We start from the raw sequence: 19,986 nt of genomic DNA, 5'->3' as shown, positions 1-19,986 counted from the left end.
CCTGATCGGGTGCATCCAGGAGTCTGACTGCCTCCCTATTTCCAGCTTCAGAAAAAAAAAAAAAACAATAAAAGAGACATAGGAAGTGTATTCAGGTTTACAAAATTAATACCAGGATATGACCACACACCTTTTGGATCCTAACAATGGAGATACCATGACTTCCTGCTTCCAGACAATACTTTCTGCCGCTGCCTGCTGGCCACCATCGTGCCATCTCCCAGCTTCCTGCCACCACTTTGCCTGTGTCTTTACAAGATGGATCTCAGTGCTTCCTTCCCTAAATTTCACACTGATCTTTAGCCATTGGCCTTTTTTTTCCCCTTTGGTGACATTCATGTACCCAGTATTTGGAATGGAAACTGGCATGAAAGAATGGCACAATATTATTCCTGTGTGACTATGACCATCGACTTCAGGGATTTTTCTCTACCACTTCAGAGTCCTGTTGATGACCTATGGTATGTTTTGTGAATGTAAAATAAAAAGGACTGTCACTGTACTTTTGTAAGTACACATCTGAAAATGACAGGGAGAGAGGAAGAGAGGGGTGCCACAAGATGTCTGGAATCAGGGAAGAGCAAAAACATCTCAGGAGTAAAAACTGTCAGATGTTTGTGGGAAGTAAAATTACATTTGGAAATTACTGATAAATAGGACGTCCTTGTTATATGATAAAAATATAAACACCAACTTATTGGAAAATATGACTAAAATCTAGCACTTAATTTCTTAAGAAAACATTTTAAAGATAACCAGGGAGAAGAGCCTGCATTCTGAATAAGATGGAGAGTCCCCATGCTACTTACAACCAAGATCTAGCATCACCATTAATGATGGGCTGGTAGGAGAATTCTTCCTCAGACAAGCATGATTCACCCATACCATAATAAAGTCACATGTATTTTGAAATGCTAAAACTACAGTCAGATATAAAGCAAAAGTAAGAGACAATGTTAGATAAAATACATAACAATTTGCAGATGATATTATTCAATAATAACTTAAAAGACTAAATCAGTAACTGCAATAATTTATAAATAACTTGAGTAACTTATTCAAATATAATGTTAATCTATACAAAAATAATATTGTATAACTTACTGGTATGCAGTTAGGAAACATAATAAAATATATAATAGTGATCAAAGAATACATTGTTTTTGAAAAAAATTAACAAGATCTACTAGACTTATATAAAAATAAAGTATATTTTATTGAATAACATGAAGAAGACTCGGCTGCATAGAGAATTATAGCATATTTCTGATTATATAGATTTACTAATATTGCAAAAACCTGTTATTTCTAAGTTAACTTTGGATTATTGCAATTTCAATTATCTTATACAGAGTAGAACAGCATAAGATGATTGTAAAGTTCTTCAGAAAATATGGATCAGTGATACAAAGCTAATTTTTTATGAGAAATAGATTTATTGCAGTGAGAATGGGGAGCTCAACCAGAGAGGTCACATTTAGGTTACTATTCTTAAGACAATGTGATACTAACACAAGAAAATATGGACACATTAGCGGAAATAACCTCAATTAAATATAAATATAAAAATAGATCCAGAAATTTAATAAATGATCAAGGTGATAAAAATAAAGGAAAATGAAAGTATTAGTCTATAAATGGAGCAAATAAATTCAACTACTTTGAATATTTATCAGTCTAGATTCACACTTCACCCAAAGTACATCCAAGTAAACTCTGCATGGATTAATGAGTTAAATTAGGTTTACTAAAACATTTCATTGCTAGGAGATTACAAAAACAATAAGATAGAGGTCACTGATGATATAATGAGAGACCAAAGGCATTTTTTATTCTTTATCTATTTAGATTTTTTACACCTTCCTGATTTGTCATGCACTGCTTATTAAAAATAAATGATAATCTTTCACTTCAACAAATAACCTAGAAAAGACATAGGTGGCCTGACCTGTGGTGGTGTAGTGGTAAAAGTGTTGACCTGGAACGCTGAGGTCGCTAGTTCGAAACCCTGGGCTTACCTGGTCAAGGCACATACGGGAGTTGATACTTCCTACTCTCCCCCTTTTTTCTCTCTCTCCCCCCTCTCTAAAATGAATAAAAAAGAAAATATTTTTACAAAAATAAAAGATGCAGGTATAATATGCTGTTTATTAGTATTTATCAATTAATAAATTATAATTAGTAATTTAATACTATTTATTAACTATTGCTTATACTTTCTTCAATATATGGGTAGGGGTGTTGTCCTTACTGCAAAGGAAAAACCAAGTTGGAGTACATTGTTTATGTTGTTTGATTATATTGGTTGATCATTCTTTATGTTGGTACATCTCTTTGCTTTAGATAGTTTTTAGGTTCCAGGGTGCAGGTGATCATATTGGGCCTCTGTACTAAATCCAGGTCATCCAACACTGAATGCGGAACACAGAGATGGAGCTAGGAAAATATGAATGGTAGGGGTGAGGTGGGAACTGGGGGGAGAGCCATTGTTAATGTTCCATTGCAACAGAAGCCAGTAACTAGTACCCACACAAACTAAACAACATAGGCGCATCGTGTATTTATTGCCCAAGAAACATTTGGAAGACAAAAGAGGGTTAGGACAATGGAAAAAGTGACAGCTGACTGTGGGAGGACATGGATGGACCCCCAAAGCACTGAGTCCTTCTTTTCATAGAGACAGGATATATGTTCCCACATTTTATGCCATTCTTCCTAAAACTTGAGCAAAACCATGGGACTCTAAGAGGTACACAGGGGCAATTTGAAATCCCATCTTTCCATCTTAATGGGAACTCACCAAGGCGGAGGTGGGAAGGAGGCATTCCTATTCCTCTGTTTTGATACTCAATATTCTTTCTTCCCTAAAACCCAAACATTCAGCTGAATGCCTTAGGACACATATCTGCTATAAATTCATTTTTTATCTAATTTGTCTGAGATCTAAGCTTCCTATGGAGGTCCGAGATCAAAGGATCTGATTCCTTCTGATGTCGGCACTGACATATTATGTGTGCTGACTTAGTTCTGTCTATAACCTCACAGTGGGAGGCGCCAGTCTCCCTGGGCACCTTTACACAACACACTTTCATTTCGGCTAGGGATTCTGTCAGGTATGTTGCTGATTGGGGCTGCCATGTAAATAATTCATGGGAGATTTTTTTTAATGTTTAGAGGCCTGCAAAGGAAAGCTACACAGATGTTAGTCTGTTATAAGTAGATGCAGAGTTGAAGAACAGGGGGTAACAGATACCTAATGATGAGCTTTCAAAAGCAGAGTAACAATATCTTCAATGGATTGAAAATAGGTGACTTGCGGTGTTTGATTCCCCTAATATGGAGTGGTATTGGTTTTTACTAGGGAATAAAGATTCAAAGTCTTTTATTCTTCTTAAAAGCTTGTTTCTATGTGACAATTTATTATTCTTGTTCTTTGGTTATTTGCTAATCTCAGTAAACTATGTCTTTTCCTCCTGGTGGGAACAGTAATTATGGAAATGACACTAAGTTCAATACTTGGCATAGAACTGGGCACAATAGGGAGACAAAGCTGATGGCACAAAAAGTTCCTTCCCTGAGGGAATTCAAAGAGGAAAACGAGACTGTAATACAAGAAAGTTGACCAATAATAGAAGCCGTTGCATTAGTCAAATGAAAAACTCTAGTCAACAAGTACTAAGGCATAAATCAATGTCCTTTGGGCTGTCAAGGAACAGTTCTGGGAGGAATTGAGATCCCATAGGGAAACTGGTATAACCTGAAGGTTTGCATAGATCTAAGCCAAAGAATAATCCTATCATTAGGGGGCTATGGCAGATACATGCTAGGCAAAAGACTGTGGAAAAGAAGAGAAGCATGGTTTAGCAGAATATTAATTGATGTACCATGGAAACTATAAACAGCATGACAATTTGTCTCATTTTACTACTTTAAGTCAGTGTGTCACATATATTTATATTGTTGCTGTTACCTTCTTCATTCTTTCTCACCTCAGTTTCTATTCATTGTTAGATTACAATGAATAGAAAATTAGTACACTTGGACTCAATAATGTGCTGTACAGTATGATATAGACATAATTACTGTTTTCTAACATAAACCAAGACTGGGCTCAGTAAACTAAGTGAGAAGCATAACACACAGGTTTAAAAAAGTATTATTTACATAGTATGTATATAAAACAGTGGTTAATGAATTTAGTGATGAGCTATGAGAAAAGCAAGGATAAAGAAATGTCAGAGTTGGTATTGCCACCTACCCTCTAGGCATTTAGGTGGTTCTCAATATTTTTTTCACTATAAAATACACAAAGATAACATTCACATGCATGAAATACTCCCAGGCATGTACCCAACCAGTCCTCTTAACTCCCTTTGTTGTCTTTAAACACAATACTATGTGGTGCTTAGAATATAGACTGTGAAGCCAAAAATCTTCAATTCTGTAAAGTACAATTCTGTAAGTACAAGCTGTCACTACTTTCTAAACGGTCTTGGGAAATTACTTAATCTCTCTCATCCATTGAAAAAAAGCAATGGATTTTTTTTCTTAAAGAGAGATAATAATAACACTCCAGAGTGTTGTTGTAAGAATTAAATTATATATAAACTTAGTGCCCAACATGCGACGATAGTGCCCAATAATTGCTATGATTAGTGTATTACTTTAAATTATTATTAGCCTTTCCAAAGAACACATATTGGAATGCGAACGTTAACATACTCATCAACAGAAAACTCTTGAATTTCTTTTATTTTGTTAAATAACCTGTAATTGAATAAGATTATTTTTAAAATAAAACTATAATTGCATTTTTTATAACAAATAAATTGATTCATTCCTCAACACTCAATGTAATATGAAACAAAAAAGAACTCATGAGTTAGGAAATCCTCTCTGAAGAAAGTATTTGGGGAGATTGTTACTATAGGTAGGTAGCTAGGAATCAATGGGGAAAGGAAGCGAAGGGAGTTGGACACTATATTTAATAAAACTTGGAAAGCCTGCTTAAGTAAGAAGCCTCAGCATTCATTTAGATTAATTAGCTAGGAAACTATAGTGTTCACAGACCCACTTGCGCATTCTAGGACTCCATTGTTCTCATAGCCCTTTGGACTCCATGCCCAGCAGGTTGGGAGGGGTCTCCACAAGGCACTGCAGGTCACAGTGCTGGGGGATGAAGAGGAAAATTCTTCTACTGGGCGTGGGTAGTGGAAGCCAGAATGGTGGCCATAGAGGTGGGTCAGTCTAGCCTACAAGAAGTATTTATTTGATTGGCTGGTGGGAGGAATCAATGCAAGTCCATGAAATTTTGAAGAAACTGACAGATTGGCCTAAAGAAAAGGTAGTCTTTTCCAGCCCCAAAATATAAACACTGGCCTAACAGAGATCTGGCCCATCTCTCTGCCTTTCTGCTTGGAGACACATGCTTACCCCTTTTGCTCCCATTCTGAATGGGCTGGTAGCCCAGTGGTCTCCCAAGTAGAGGCTTTGAGTGGTAAATGGCGCTAATATGGTAGGCAGTTAGACACGAGCAGAGCAAGAACTGTATATAGGCCAGGTATAGGAGGTCACCAGGACAGAAAGCCCCAAGTGCCTACCAACAGGCAAAACTGGGAAAACACGGACCTTGTCCCTAAGGTGACCTTTCCTCCCATATCTGGTCATGCAGTTTAGATGCCCTGATTTTATATCTCTGGTCACAGAAGTTGGACCCTCCCCTGGCACATTGCTGGTCATGTGGTTTTAAATCCCCTTAGAGGAGGAACAAGCAAAGAAGCCAGCAAATAGCCTTAAGCATTAACCTCTAGGGATAACATTTAGGCTTCAGCTGTGTTTCAGCTCCAGGCCCAGAAAAGCAGCAAAACAAGACAAAGGGAAGCCACAGCTGACCTTAAGTCCAGCTACATTGAATAATGACCCACTGCCTTGGTGCCAACCAATTAATGAAGACCACAACCCTTGGGGACACACCTGGAGAGCTGATGAATATTCTATTGAGATCCTGCCTGGGGCCTCGCCTAAAATTCCCTCCCTTAAAATGCCTTAGGACAGAGGTCCCAGGGTTCCCTACCCTTTGGGAACATCCTGCACCTTCCCCTCTGCTTCCCCCTCTTCTTTCCAAGCTCTGAGGGTCCCCATGAGACTTGCAACCAGAGGACCGGTATGCAGCAACAGCTCGGCCATGGCTGACCCCCTGAACCTGTCTCCAGGGTCCCCTTTTCTCTAACTTTCTTGCTGCACTTTGTCTCTTGATTGGATTCTTTCTCTCAAGAACACAAGAATTGAGATCTTGTCACCCTCCCTGTAACACATGGACTAGACCAGTGGTCCACAACCTTTTTTGGGCCACGGGCCAGTTTAATCTCAGAAAATATTTTTACGGACCGGCCTTTAGGGTGGGATGGATAAATGTATTACGTGACTGAGACAAGTGTCAAGAGTGAGTCTTAGACTGATGTAACAAAGGGAATCTGGTCATTTTTTAAAAATAAAACATTATTTAGACTTAAATATAAATAAAACGGAAATAATGTAAGTTATTTATTCTTTCTCTGCAGACCAGTACCAAATGGTCCATGGACCGGTACCGGTCCACAGCCCGGGGGTTGGAGACCACTGGACTAGACCAGTGGTAGTCAACCTGATCCCTACCGCCCACTAGTGGGCATTCCAGCTTTCATAGTGGACGGTAATGGAGCAACCAAAGTATAAATAAAAAGATAGATTTAACTATAGTAAATTGTTTTATAAAGTTTATTCTGCCAAACTTAGTGAAAGTCCGACTGTTGGGCAGATAAAATATATTATGCTCACTTTGTTAAAGATGGTGCTGCCCACATGGAAGCCCGTTGCCCAGGTGATATTAACGTGTGTTGGGGGAGGGCTGTAGGCAGGCAGGATCCTTGTAGCCTGGGGCTTGGTTTTAGGACTAAGCCTTTTCCACCCTTTTTGATGTGGGGTGATACAATCCCATCATGCCTCAGATAAGTGACTTTGTATTAGAGACTTCCCTATTTTGTATATTGGATTAAAAGGTTTTGATTTCTGCACTATAAAGTGGGGCAGGCCGGAAGCTTGCTCTCTCTTAGTTCCTGATATTGGCATTAGAGAGGAGAGCAGAGAAAGGCCACGTGGAGGAGGTTAGGAGAAGCAGCCAAGATGGCGGGGTGTTGAGTGAGAAGCCAGTTTGTGCAGAGTTTGTGCAGGGAGAAGGAAGGAGATGGGAACAGAGGTGAATAAGGCTGGTGAGCTAGAAACCCTTGATTCTAGGAAACACGGATAAGTCAGTAGCTTTGTGAGCACTGAATGTGAGTGGGTTTTGGAGCCCAGTGTGTGTTTTTACTTGCCTGCCTGGTGCAAGCTAGGATTAAAGGTAATGGCCCACCAGTTCTTGGCTCTGTTGTTTGATTACCGTCTGTCCAATTCAGATGCGAACCTGCATGGGCCAGGCGGCTGTGATGGTGGCCGTGGCTACTGGCTTTACAACTGGGCTTAACGAAGACAAGACTAGACTTTTTCCTGGGCAGGACAGACAGAAATAAGACACTAAAGACCTATGGGAAACCTTGTCTTTCAACCCTGAATAAATCTTTCTGCAACAGCCTAAGTTTCTCTAAACATGGGTTCTGTAAAATTCATTTCTGCAACTCTACAAGAACCACATTTTCCCTGATGTCAACATGAATAAAAGAAGGTAGAGAGTTTTGAAAGATAGGATTAAAAAATATCTCAGAACTAGGGTGTGTTTTAAGATCATTCTTACAGGTGGGAAACAAGGTAATTATAGGAAAGAAGTAAAACATTTGGGTTTAGAGTAGGATGCAGCCAGAGACTAAGGCACTACACAGATATAAAATACTTTAAAGCAGTAGTTTTTAACCATTAGTCTGCCAGAAATACCATGCCTGTCTGGGAAAGAGTTAACCACCCTGGAGACATCAATCCTTTAATCACATGACTGATTCTCCTGGCTACCAGTCCTCTTCCTAGGTGGGGTCCAAAAGTCACCTTGGTAACATAACAAAAGACATCTTTACTGCTCTTCTCAATTAGGTAATTCCAAGGGTTTTAAGAGTTTGTGCTAGAAAGGAATTTCTTGTGATAAATCATATCACAGGTAACTCTGAGGGTTAAATGAGTGGATGTAAAGCATGAGAAACAGTGCCTGGCAGGGTTAAGTGCTATCTGAGCATTAGAGGTTTGAATTATGGTGGTTATTATTTATCCAGTTCATACCATATCACAGGCTCTAAGCAGCACTTTGGATGATTCATCTTATTTCACCTGCAAACAATCCTATGAGGTAAATGCTCTCATTATTACTGTGTTACAGATGAGGAAACTGAAACACACAGAGAGTAAGTCACGCTACACATTTATTCAGTCAGTGAGGGATCAGGCAGCACATCTAATCATGTGTGTTTGATTCCAAGTCTGTATTCTTAGCTGCTATGCTATCTAGCTTCTAGGGACTTTCACATATTTCATATCATAAACTGTTTTGGTATTAACCTCATTTATATTAGTAAAATTCTATGTAATTTCAGTTTATCATCATTTATTATTCAACTAACAGGACAGGCTAGTTAGTCATTAACACATGGCATGATCGTATTTGTTAAAGCGAGAGGTAGGATTGCTTTTATTATACATCCTTCAAAGAACTGGGGACAGATGAAGACAAAAATGCCCAGATGATCTGTTTATCACAGTCAATATCAATGTTGTACTCTTCCAAGTCAAATATTAATTCTGCTGAATAGAAAAGTCAAATGCAAATGAAATGTTGAAAGAAAAAAAACAGTCATTAAAACATGACTGTTAAAAAAATGTGTATGTTAATAAATTGTTGAGTAGCACCTGAGAGTAATATAAAGTTATACAACTGAAGCTCAGAGAGGCTAAGCAACAAGATGAAAGTCACAGAGCCAGTTAGCAGGGAAAGGGGAGCTTGAACTTGACTTCAATCCAATGCTCATTTGTACTCGTACACAATCGCATATGTCCCTACTCATATGGATATATGTTTATTTATATATTTTTGTTATTTCTACATATGTTTATATTCATCTTTTTATAAGATCAAAGACAATAAAATCATAAATTTGTCATAAAAGCCAAAGTATTAGAGAAGAATGTTTTTAGCGCCTACAGTTCTCAATACAAGCATTAGTTAACCCATGTGTCAAGGCAGAATGTGGTTTTACCCTGTTGTGCTTACCATGAAAAATCCTTGTTGACTCATCAGCATCAAAAAAAGTGTTTCTCTGGGAAGAATTTATTATCAAACTTTGATTAGATAATTCATATTCATTATAAATTAGGCATGGGATAAAGTGATTCTTTTAGGACAAGTGTATTTCCAAAATTATTTGGAAATCGATAAGATGATAAAACTCGATCTTTAATTATTTGACAATATCATTTTAGGAACACTAAGTATGCAACATGTATGATCAACTGGAGAACTATATTTATTTCTTTCTCTACTTCTTTTCCCCACAGATGTGCGGATGAAGGTCATGCTGGCCAAGCTGAACCAGCTCCCCCACCAGTCAGTAAACGGGGTGTCCAGAAGGAAGGTTAGCCGCCAGGCTGTCCGAGAGGAGGCGACTGTCCCTGCTCCCAGTGTTCCCAGAGTCACAGCCCCTGGGCCCACCTGCACCCCAGGCCCTCCTGCTCAGCAGCTGTACATGCAGGAAACTGGAAACTGGAAGGAGGCCCAAGAGCAGCTGCTGAGATACCAGCTGGCAGGTCAAGACCAGCGGCTGCTGCTCTGCGCAGACCTCAGACAAGCGCAACAGTCACTGTGGGAGCAGAGTGGGTTGGGCAGGGACAGTGGCAGCGCAGGGCTTTCCCAAGAGAAGACAGCAGTCTGTGGTGCCAGAGAGGAATTCTGCCTTCATTCGGTGCATTCAGAGGCTATTCACGAGCAGCTGTGACGAAGGGGCAGTGTGGACGTTCGGGTTGAGAGTCAGAATGTTCAACGTATTTCTGGAAAATGATCAAGGGATGGGAGGGCTGACCTGTTTGGACACTAAGAAGAGAGAATATGGACACTGAGATCTCTTTTCTTCAACTTTAAAATGGAAGACAGTCATCTAAACGCTTGTAGATTGAAACAATGTCAGACAGATCTTTTGTATTTAGCATGACCCTAGTCCAGTGGTCGGCAAACCATGGCTCGTGAGCCACATGAGGCTCTGGCCCCTTGAGTGTGGCTCTTCCACAAAATACCACGTGTGGGCACTACCTTGATAAAGAATGTACCTACCTATATAGCTTAAGTGTAAAAAATTTGGCTCTCAAAAGAAATTTCAATTGTTGTACTGTTGATATTTGGCTCTGTTGACTAATGAGTTTGCTGACCACTGCCCTAGCCAATGCCCATCAAATAATAGGTTCCCAAATATTTGTTAGTTTTTTACTTGTTTTTAACATAAGCCTGATTTTGCTGTCTTAATAATGATATAACATTTTACCAGTAGGGGTTGTTATTAGGTTTCCTCTAGGATGATCACCCCCGATGCTTTGGGCTTCTCTTATTATGAAATCATGAGAAGGTCTGATCTGCTACAATTATTTCTGCATTACAACAACAACAACAACAAAATTTTCTTTTTAATCTTATAGAAACAATTGAATGATAGGAGAATATCTGTCAGAACATACCCTTTACAACAGTGGTCCCCAACCCCCGGGCTGCAGACCAGTACCGGTCCGCAGAGAAAGAAAAAATAACTTACATTATTTTCGTTTTATTTATATTTAAGTCTGAATAATGTTTTATTTTTTTTTAATGACCAGATTCCCTCTGTTACATTTGTCTAAGACTCACTCTTGATGCTTGTCTTGGTCACGTGACACATTTATCCATCCTACCCTAAAAGTCGGTCTATAAAAATATTTTCTAACATTAAACCGGTCCGTGGCCCAAAAAAGGTTGGGGACCACTGCTTTACAAGACAACTTCCTGGTTTTGTACAAGCTGATTTCGTTTTATGGCTTAAATTCAATGGGTCCAAAGTAAAGCAAACATATCAAGGTTGTACCTCATGAGTACTGATACATGAAAATTGATACTCTGATGGGATTTGCTGAGATTTTAGTTAAGGACAAATATACAATAAGAGCAAGTTTGGGGAAAGCAATTGTCCATCAATCAAAGTTATTTCTCTATAGTTCTTAGTGTTAGTAACTGGGTAAAATTTACAGCTGGAGTATAAAAACCATATTGGGAGACCAGTGATAACCAAGTGGCCAGATGCATTATCAGCTGACTCATTCATCAGAGAACTGCTGTTTGAAGAGAATTCATAGAGCTGCCCAAGAAGGTGGGGAAGAGGTTCTATCATGTGAAGCCTTTCTAGGCTGGGATAGAGGCTCCAATGGAGACCACAGTAGAGAGCCCAGGGGCGTTAAGCTGGGTAAGGCTACTCAAGGCAATTTCACTTAATTCATACATTTGCACAGAATACTTTAAGAAACCTGACTGTGTCGTTGGCTCTGAATCTAGAAGACCTTATGCTCCAAAGGAGTAAAGCTAAATAAATAAATAAATAAATACCCAAAAACAAAACAGCAGAGGTGTGAGGAGCATTTCCAGCAAGAACTTCCTCTCACCTTTTTCTTAAATGTAAACCAGGATGTTTCTAATCTCTGAAAGGTTGAGGGGCTGTCATATGTTTGAATTAGAACAGAGGAAGGAGACAAACATTTTTATTGCAAAGTGTTAAATAATGATGCCCTGAAAGTAGCCCCATAGAAGATACTGGCAAAGAGTCATCACAGCAGGGTATCAATGGGAAAGAATGTGTCACCCTGCCATGAGTTGGCAGAAACTTTCTCAGTCTCTTTGTCCATTCTTTTGGTGTCTTATGGACATCTTAAACCTTTGCACATTTCCCCAGAAGGATGTAGGCAGCTTTCTCTATGATATGGTGTTGAATACTGAAGGAGATACCATGTCAAGAGATTTTAATCCTGACTATCTGTACTTAAGGAGGATTGTCCTGTAGACATTTACTCTGGAGGTACAAGATGGCTGCCTGAAAGGTAAATCCCTTTATAAACATAGTTTGTTTGGTACTAACGGTATTTAAAATCATAACAACAGAAAGACGAACTTGAACGGCTTAGGTAGACTATACCTCCTCTGGTTTAACTAGTCCCTGCCATAACCTGTTCTTTATCTCATTTTTGTGGCTTCATAGTCTGTGAAGTAATTTTGTTTGCAGTCTTTACTTTAGGGCATATGTTAGGTCCTGGAAGAGCTATAATCTTTTTGTACAAAGACATTTCAGAAGTTAAGGCATCTGATTGTAGAGTGGGAGCAGTCTTAGCATTACCTACTGAGGCGCTGTCTACACACTCTCCCTTTCACCCTGGCGACTTCTTTCCCCATCACCCATTCCAGCTTAGATTTCTTTCCAGAACTCTGTACCACAGAGTTAGCTGACTGCTGAGAACTTCCCACTAAGTTATGCCACAGCCACGAGGACTTCACATGGCCTTAAAGCCTACCCCACCTCACATTTTCCCTAACACGGTACACCACATCCCTGTGCTCAGCCCAGAAATCTAGAAATACATTGTCACTCCATGTTTTATTTTACCCTTCCCAAAGGGTCAGCTACCAGCTCTGTTATTTCTGCTCCTTCTTTCCCGTTCTCCCAAGTTTCACTACTTTGTTTTCCATCCTCCAGGTGCCAAAAGACTCACCATTCTGTAAGGCAAGTTTGATTCTATCCTTCTGTTTAGGAACAATTATAATTAACTGTAACTTCTACCCCTAGCCAAGCCCAGGATCCCTGTGGTCCGAATTGATTCTTTGGGCCTGAACAACAGCCAAAAAAACATCCAGAGTAACTTGTAGGATTCCAGCATGTGGTATGGAATATGGAATTTCAGAGTCTGGCCAGAATCACCCAAAGCATAGTTAAATCTGTCCTCTTTTCCCTTCTCAAAAAAAAAAAAAAAATGGGAGAATTGGGTAAATGCTAGAAGCAAATAGAGCAGCTCTTGGCTCACTAGTGTCTGGAGATGAGCTGATTAGATCAAGTGTCACTCGAGGCCAATCCTAAACTTATTAAGACCATTAATATAGGTAACCTAGCAAATATTTCATAGTGGTAACAACCCTTTATTCAAATAAGTAATTTAAAAATATCTTGCTTCTATGTTATTTCAAAGAATCTCTTTCTGCCTCTCATATCTGATATCTGATTTTCTATGTATGGTGAACTCTTTTCCTCCAAGATTCTGAACAAACTAAAATTCTAGAGAGGTAAAAAAAAATGTAAATGTTTATAGATGTTAAAATTGAGAGAAGGCGAGTGAAGGGAACTAGGGTAGTTTCTACACATCACTTGGGATCGTGTTCAGGGAAGATACCAGACTTTGACAGAACATTGTCTCTCTTGGAGTGGGAGACTGAGCCAATCTGAGGTTGTGTCCTGCAGCAGACTTGCCCATATTATTGCTGAATAAGATTATAAGAAGCCTTTACCTCCCGCAGGGTCCAATCCTTCAATAATTACTTGGTTGAATGACTCCCTTCTGTCTTGCAGTCTAACTACAAATGATAAAATTATATGCATTGAAATGTATGCAAACTCTATGCAAAAATGAGTATGGAGAAGTTGAATGTAAATCACATGCAAATATTGCTCAATCAAGCATCTATACAACTGTATATGTCAGTAACAGTAAAGGATCTTAATTAATCTGTCTTTAAAGTTTACTCATTTATTCCATATTTTGTTTCCAGAATTTATAACAGGGGTCTCAAACTCAACTCAGCATGTGGGCCGGAGAGCAAGATCACAGCCATTCGGCGGGCTGCACTAGGTCTACAAAAGGCAACTGTTACGCAACACTTTTCTCACTGCAGTTGAAAACAAAAATAATCAGTACAACAAGCACAATCATACATGCAGTTTACTCAGTGTCACAAAACGACCAGGAACTGTAGTTCGCATCACAACTGCTGTTAACTAAGCTAATATCTAGCTAGGATGCTAGAGAAATGAAAAATACAAGTAGGCCCCTAGGCTTACTTAATTTTATCCAAAATATTTTGAACTTACGTGGATTAGTCTGTGGGCCGCACAAAATTGTTCGGCGGGCCGCATGCGGCCCGCGGGCTGCGGGTTTGACCCCTGATTTATAATGTATCAGTGTCAACTTAGAAAGAGCTATAAGCAGAAGCAATTATTCTGTTGAGTGTAGAATGGTTGATTTCAACCTACGCTATAGCACTGTGACTAATTACAGATATATTTGAGAGACAAGTCACATTTTCAGAATGTAATTTATTTTTAGAAAAAGGTAAAACATTTTTATAAAGTTAAATAAAGTTTAAGTTGTAGAATACCCAGACCTGCCTGTTAGAGATATTTCTCTAGCATTTGCTATTTTTAGACTTCAAAAAGACTGGGCTTTCTTTGCTTGGGACAATTCAAGAAAAAGTAGATTCTGCCCATCAATCTGCTCTGTTTTGAGACAGAAGATTCATTTAACGCATTTGTAGGACTTTCTAGAATTTACTGTAATGTGAAAGATTGGTTCTTGGATTCTATATTGGTCCCTTCAGATCTCTTCCCATTTTTCCACACCCATTCTGACAAAATGGTCTGGAAGACTTTTGTTCACGCATTTCATTCCTTTCCCGATTTTCATGCACTCTGCCACGTGCTTCACTATGCCTTCTCTCCCTTCCGCGGAGCAGAGACTCCTCTTACGGTAATCCTCGTGACCTCCATTATTCCAGTTCCAGAGAACAGTTCTCTAGCTTCATCTTACATGATATCTGGGGAGCATCTAGTCGAGACTCTCTCTTCCTCTCTTTTTGGACCATTTTTTCTCTAGGTTTTCGTGATGACTTCTTGACTTCCTCTTATGTCACTGGATATACCTTCCCAATAAGCAGTAGAGAAGCAGATTTTCAGCTTTTCACCCTAAATCTTGTGAGACCGTAAGAAGAAAATCGTTGAGCCTTCCTAGTTTTTTGACCTAGTCAACGGAAAGCTAACAAACAGGTGGTGTCCTGTTGTTGTTTTTTAACCACTTTATTGAAGTGTAACTGATGTGTGAAAAGCTACATGTTTAATGGAAAAGTATACACCCATGAAACTATTACTACCATGGAGGATATAGACTTATCCACCCCCCCCCCCCAAAGTTTTCTCCAACCTTCTTCTCCTCTTCTTCATTATTACTATTAGTGGTAGTAGCAGTAGCAGCAGTAACATCTACTAACATAAGATCATCCCCCTTAGAAAATTTTAAGTTTACAATATAGTATTGTTGGCTATAGCAGTGATTTTCAACCTTTTTTAAGCCGCGGCACATTTTTTACATTTACAAAATCCTGGGGCACACCACCTACCAAAATGACACAAAATGACACTCTAACACAGTACATATTATACATATAGTTAATAATATAGTTTCTAAATGTATTTATACTCACTCAGTGTGAAACCTGGGCCTGTTTCGATGAACACAGAAGGGATATCCTGGCAGGAATGGTAGAAAGACACACACGAAGCTCTTCCTCAATAGTTCTCAGTCTCTCTCTGTTTTTAGTTTTTATCGCAGTCAAGCTTGAGAAGCTCAGCTCACATAGATATCTGGTTGAAAACAGGAGCAATGTCAAAATAGCTTTGTTGGCCAGAATGGGGAACTCCTTGGCAACAGATAACCAAAAACTGTCTAAAGGAAGATCAGCAAACTTTAGCTTTAAAGTTAGATAACATTGTGATGCATTGTATATCACCCTCTGCGGAGGCCTCTTTTAAAAAGAAAAAGGTCAAATATCTATATACACCATCAGGATAGACATAACCAGCTGAGGCTGAGGCTTCATCTAGTGGTGGCAACATTTACATCCAGTCCTGACCAGGATTAGAAATCGGGACCATGGGGAGGAGTAGCAGCTTCAACTACTGGCCGTGGCCACACAATGACAAGTGCGCGGCAGCCCGAGTGGGGACCTTCCTGGGTGTGGATGAGAGGCGGCCTACTATTGGTTCATTGCTAGTGGTTGGGATGAATCCTAGAAGGTGATTGGTCAGTGAGTGTTCCCTGTGCCTCCACTCTTCCTGTTGCTGATAGCTGGAGGGATTGTGAGGGGAATGTTTATGTTCGGATGGAGGCGGCTGGCGGCGGGCCAGATAAATAGCCTCTGCGGGCCGTATCTGGCACGCGGGCCGTAGTTTGCGGACCCATGTTTAATTTCCCCACGGCACATTGGTTGAAAAACACTGGGCTATAGGTACTATGCTATGTAATAATTCTTCAGAACTTATTTACCTTGCATAATTGAAACTCTGTACCCTTTGACCATCATCTCCCCATTTTTTTCTCCCCCTGGCCTCTGGGAATCACAATTCCACCCTCTGTTTTTGTGACTATGACTATTTTAGATTGCACATATAAGTGAGATCATACATCATTTGTCTTTCTATGTTTGGCTTAATGTCACTTAGATAATGTTCTTCTCCAGGTCCATCCTTGTTGTTGAAAATGGCAGGATTTCCTGCTTTTTAAAGATTAAATACTATTCCATTATAAATATTGTTTTATGTCACAGAGTTTCTGGTAACTTGTTATTCAGCAATACAAAAACTAATACAAATACTATGGTTTCACTGGGGAAGAAAAGGGGGGTGGAGAGTTTAGTTCCTTTCTCTTGTCATGGTGCTGTCTTTGCATGGCTTCTGGTCTCTCTCTCTCTCTCTCTCTCTCTCTCTCTCTTTTTCCTGAAGTGAGAAGTGGGGAGGCAGAGAGACAAGACTCCCACAAGCACCTGGCCAGAATCCACCCGGCATGCTCACTAGAAGGAGATGCTCTGCCCATCTGGGGTTTGCTACTTTGCAGCCAGAGCCATTCTAGCACCTGAGACAGAAGCCATGGAGCCATCCTCAGCGCCCAGGGCCAACTTTGCTCCAGTGGAGTCTTGGCTGCAGGAAGGGAAGAGAGAAATAGAGAGGAAGGAGAGGGGGAGGGTGGAGAATCAGATGGGTGCATGCCCTGACTGGTAATTGAACCTGGGACATCCACACGCCAGGCCGATGCTTTACCAGTGAGCCAACCAGCCAGGACCGCTTCTGGTCTCTTTTTTAGCTGACATGAATCACTTCCAGTCCTCCAGAAGTTTAAACTCCTCATTCAGCCCATAGGTTCCCCTCAGACAGCGCCACTTCCCCCGGCAAGCAGCCAGACCCCATCAGTGCCCAGGTGCCTCCCCCGGCGTCCCCACCTGCAGACACGCGTCTTCCCACGCAGAGGCACCAGTGCTCAGGTGGTCCAGCCGCAGTGGGTCTGTTCCACAGCTGGAACCACGGGATGGATGGAAACAAACCAGATCGTTCTTTTTTTCCTTCTCTCTTCTTTTTATTTCCCAGTCTGTTTCCCCAACTAGATGCTGACAAAAGGTGTTTGCAGCATTCCCATCAGTTCCGTGAGTGACAAGAGACTGGTGTCAAGTGAGAAAATGAAATGTAAATTTTATTAAACACCCTCTCTTATCTCTGCGTATCAACCCAGATTCCAGCCGAACACAGCAAATCAAATCCTGTATATGCCAGGCCTCAGGGCACACGGAAAATCATTTCTCCTTAATACCATTCCCTTCTAGTCAAATATTTTGCTATTTGGTAAATGAAAATTTTAAATGCAAACCCTGTTTTAATCCCAGAGAAAAGTATATCTTCAAAAATGAACACTGGAAGGAGGGAGCAGCAGAGAGAAGAGGAGAGATTCGGGGGCCAAAGGGGAGTTAAAGGGGCTGGGAAAACAGAATTGTATTTAGCTGTGTCACATGCAGTCCCGCCTGGTGGCTACTCAGGGATGCATAGCCACAGAATAAATGGCAACATTCTTTGAAAGCTTGGCCCATCAGGACATTTATCTGCATGCCATCCTGTCTCAGAGATAATAAAGATCTTAAATCTGAGACACTGCCTTGAAATAGCATTAGAAATATACAGTAGATGCTTCATTCTGGGTGTGAATATGAGGACAATTCCTGGCTTGTATGTGGTTTTCACGGATGGTGTTGACAGGTCCACAACATCTTACTTAGGGGACTTAAAAGTATGATTAACTTAAAAGTAAAAAAAAATAAAAAACCATTTTGCTTACACATTAAGGTAAAAAATAGAATAAATTAAAATCTGAGCCAATAATGAACACATTGAAAATAACGCTACTTCTTAAGATATACACCACCTTTATCCATATTCCACTTAATACATTTAAATAAAAGCTGTAAATACTTCTTTATGTTAAAAAAATAATTAATTTATTTCATCTGCATTTTTAATTCACTCATTTTAAGTAGTTAAAACCATTTTTGAAATCACAGTTTCAAATTATATTTGTATTTGGACCCCCTGTCCCGACTTACCTGAAACTGAGAAGTTTCCTGGCTTTTGGGACAGTCAGTCTCCAACCCAGGAAATCTCAGATAGTTCTAGTCAAACCAGGAGCATTAATCGCCCTAACATATTACCATTATAAATAATATAGTTATAATTCCTCATACTCCAATAACTTATTAGTTTTGTCAACTGTATTTTTGAACGTGGTCTTCAGCTGAGTGAACTCACAGCTGTGTCTGGATGTGATCTCCTTCGTTTGGTCAGACCTGGTCAACACAGTTCAGGGTTCCGGAATATGTGAGGGCACAAGCCAGGCATTACTGCTGATATCTGAGAAAATGGCTTTCTTATTCTCTCCTTTCCTTGACTTGTGGTTAAGCTTAAAAAACATTCTTCCTGATAAGGCTACAAAAGGTCAATATAAGGGAACTTGAGTTCTGCTTTTCAGATACTCAGGGATGTGATGGAAGCACACAACTGATACTGCTTAAACAAATGTCTCTCATTCAAAATAGCACCCTGCTTAGATGCCTTTCTGCATTTAAGATCCGAAAATGTAAACCAAGTGTTGAGCTAAACAGGATATCATTTCCCAAAAGAGGTACATCATTCCTCACTTAGCAAAAGCGTGGCTCCAGAGAGAGAAGGCGTTGTATTTAGAATTCAAAAATAATGCCACGCTCACTTATACATAAGAAGAGAGCTTATATGGTAAAGTAGCAATCGATTGAATTCTTATATTTCCACAGTCCCTGGTTGCTTCATTAAATGTATTTGATTTCTGAATTATTTTTCCAATTTGAGTAGTTTCATGTACTAGTAAATTAATATAGAGTAATTTGCTTTAGAAATGAATATAAATTAAACAGGGTGGGGCAATATAGGTTTACAGTTGGTGAGTGTGAGAAACACAGTTTACTCTTGAATAATTATTTATTAATTTTTATATTATTTTTTCACACAAACTTTCAACCTACTTTTGACCAACCCTGTATATGTAAAGAGCATGAAAACAGGACTAACTCAAACTAAAATTGTGTAATTATCCACATCTGTATTTGGGGCTTGCCCTGACCTTTGTCCTATTTTAGTTCTTCCGATCTTTGTCTCCAAATCATTGATGCTGAAACCAGCTCATCCCCGAAGTATTTTGAACTGCTGGAACTATTTTTTCTATAACCTTCCCATCAAACTTAGCTGCCCAGTGACCCATTTCTTCCAGAATTTCCAAATAATTTCTTCAAATAATTCACACCAGTGTTATAATGTTAAAAATATTATATCTCTTAGGGGATATTTTCATTCTAATGGATTCCTTTAGAATGGATCTAAAGATGAGTTTCCAACTAGTGCTGAAGGCTATTTTGGAAAAGAATCTTTGATAATACAGTGTGTCCATAAAGTCATGGTGCACTTTTGACCGGTCACAGGAATGCAACAAAAGACGATAAAAATGTGAAATTTGCACCAAATAAAATGAAAACTCTCCCAGTTTCATACCTATTCAGTGCAGTTCGATGTGGGCTCACGCACAGATTTTTTAGGGCTCCTTAGGTAGCTATCCCGTATAGCCTCTAGAGACTCATCACTGACTGAT

At 39.6% G+C, this 19,986-nt stretch overlaps 1 protein-coding gene across 6 annotated transcripts in view; it reads left to right on the top strand.

Annotated features, from left to right (window-relative positions):
- The window catches only part of PKHD1 (PKHD1 ciliary IPT domain containing fibrocystin/polyductin), a 495,803-nt gene extending 482,070 nt beyond the window's left edge, over nucleotides 1-13,733 (top strand). For 5 of the 6 annotated variants that reach the window (XM_066252548.1, XM_066252523.1, XM_066252541.1 and 2 more), the window contains one exon: nucleotides 9,508-13,733. In XM_066252548.1, coding sequence (XP_066108645.1) covers nucleotides 9,508-9,944 — 437 coding nt within the window. In that variant the 3' untranslated portion in view covers nucleotides 9,945-13,733. The remainder of the gene's footprint in view (nucleotides 1-9,507) is intronic. The other variant, XR_010728191.1, reaches the window with a different exon arrangement.
- Nucleotides 13,734-19,986: the final 6,253 nt, after the last annotated feature.

Source organism: Saccopteryx bilineata, chromosome 1 (assembly GCF_036850765.1).
Source record: "Saccopteryx bilineata isolate mSacBil1 chromosome 1, mSacBil1_pri_phased_curated, whole genome shotgun sequence".
Lineage (NCBI taxonomy): Eukaryota > Metazoa > Chordata > Mammalia > Chiroptera > Emballonuridae > Saccopteryx > Saccopteryx bilineata.
The sequence above is the reverse complement of the archived record's forward strand: the minus strand, read 5'-3'. Positions and strand labels throughout refer to the sequence as shown.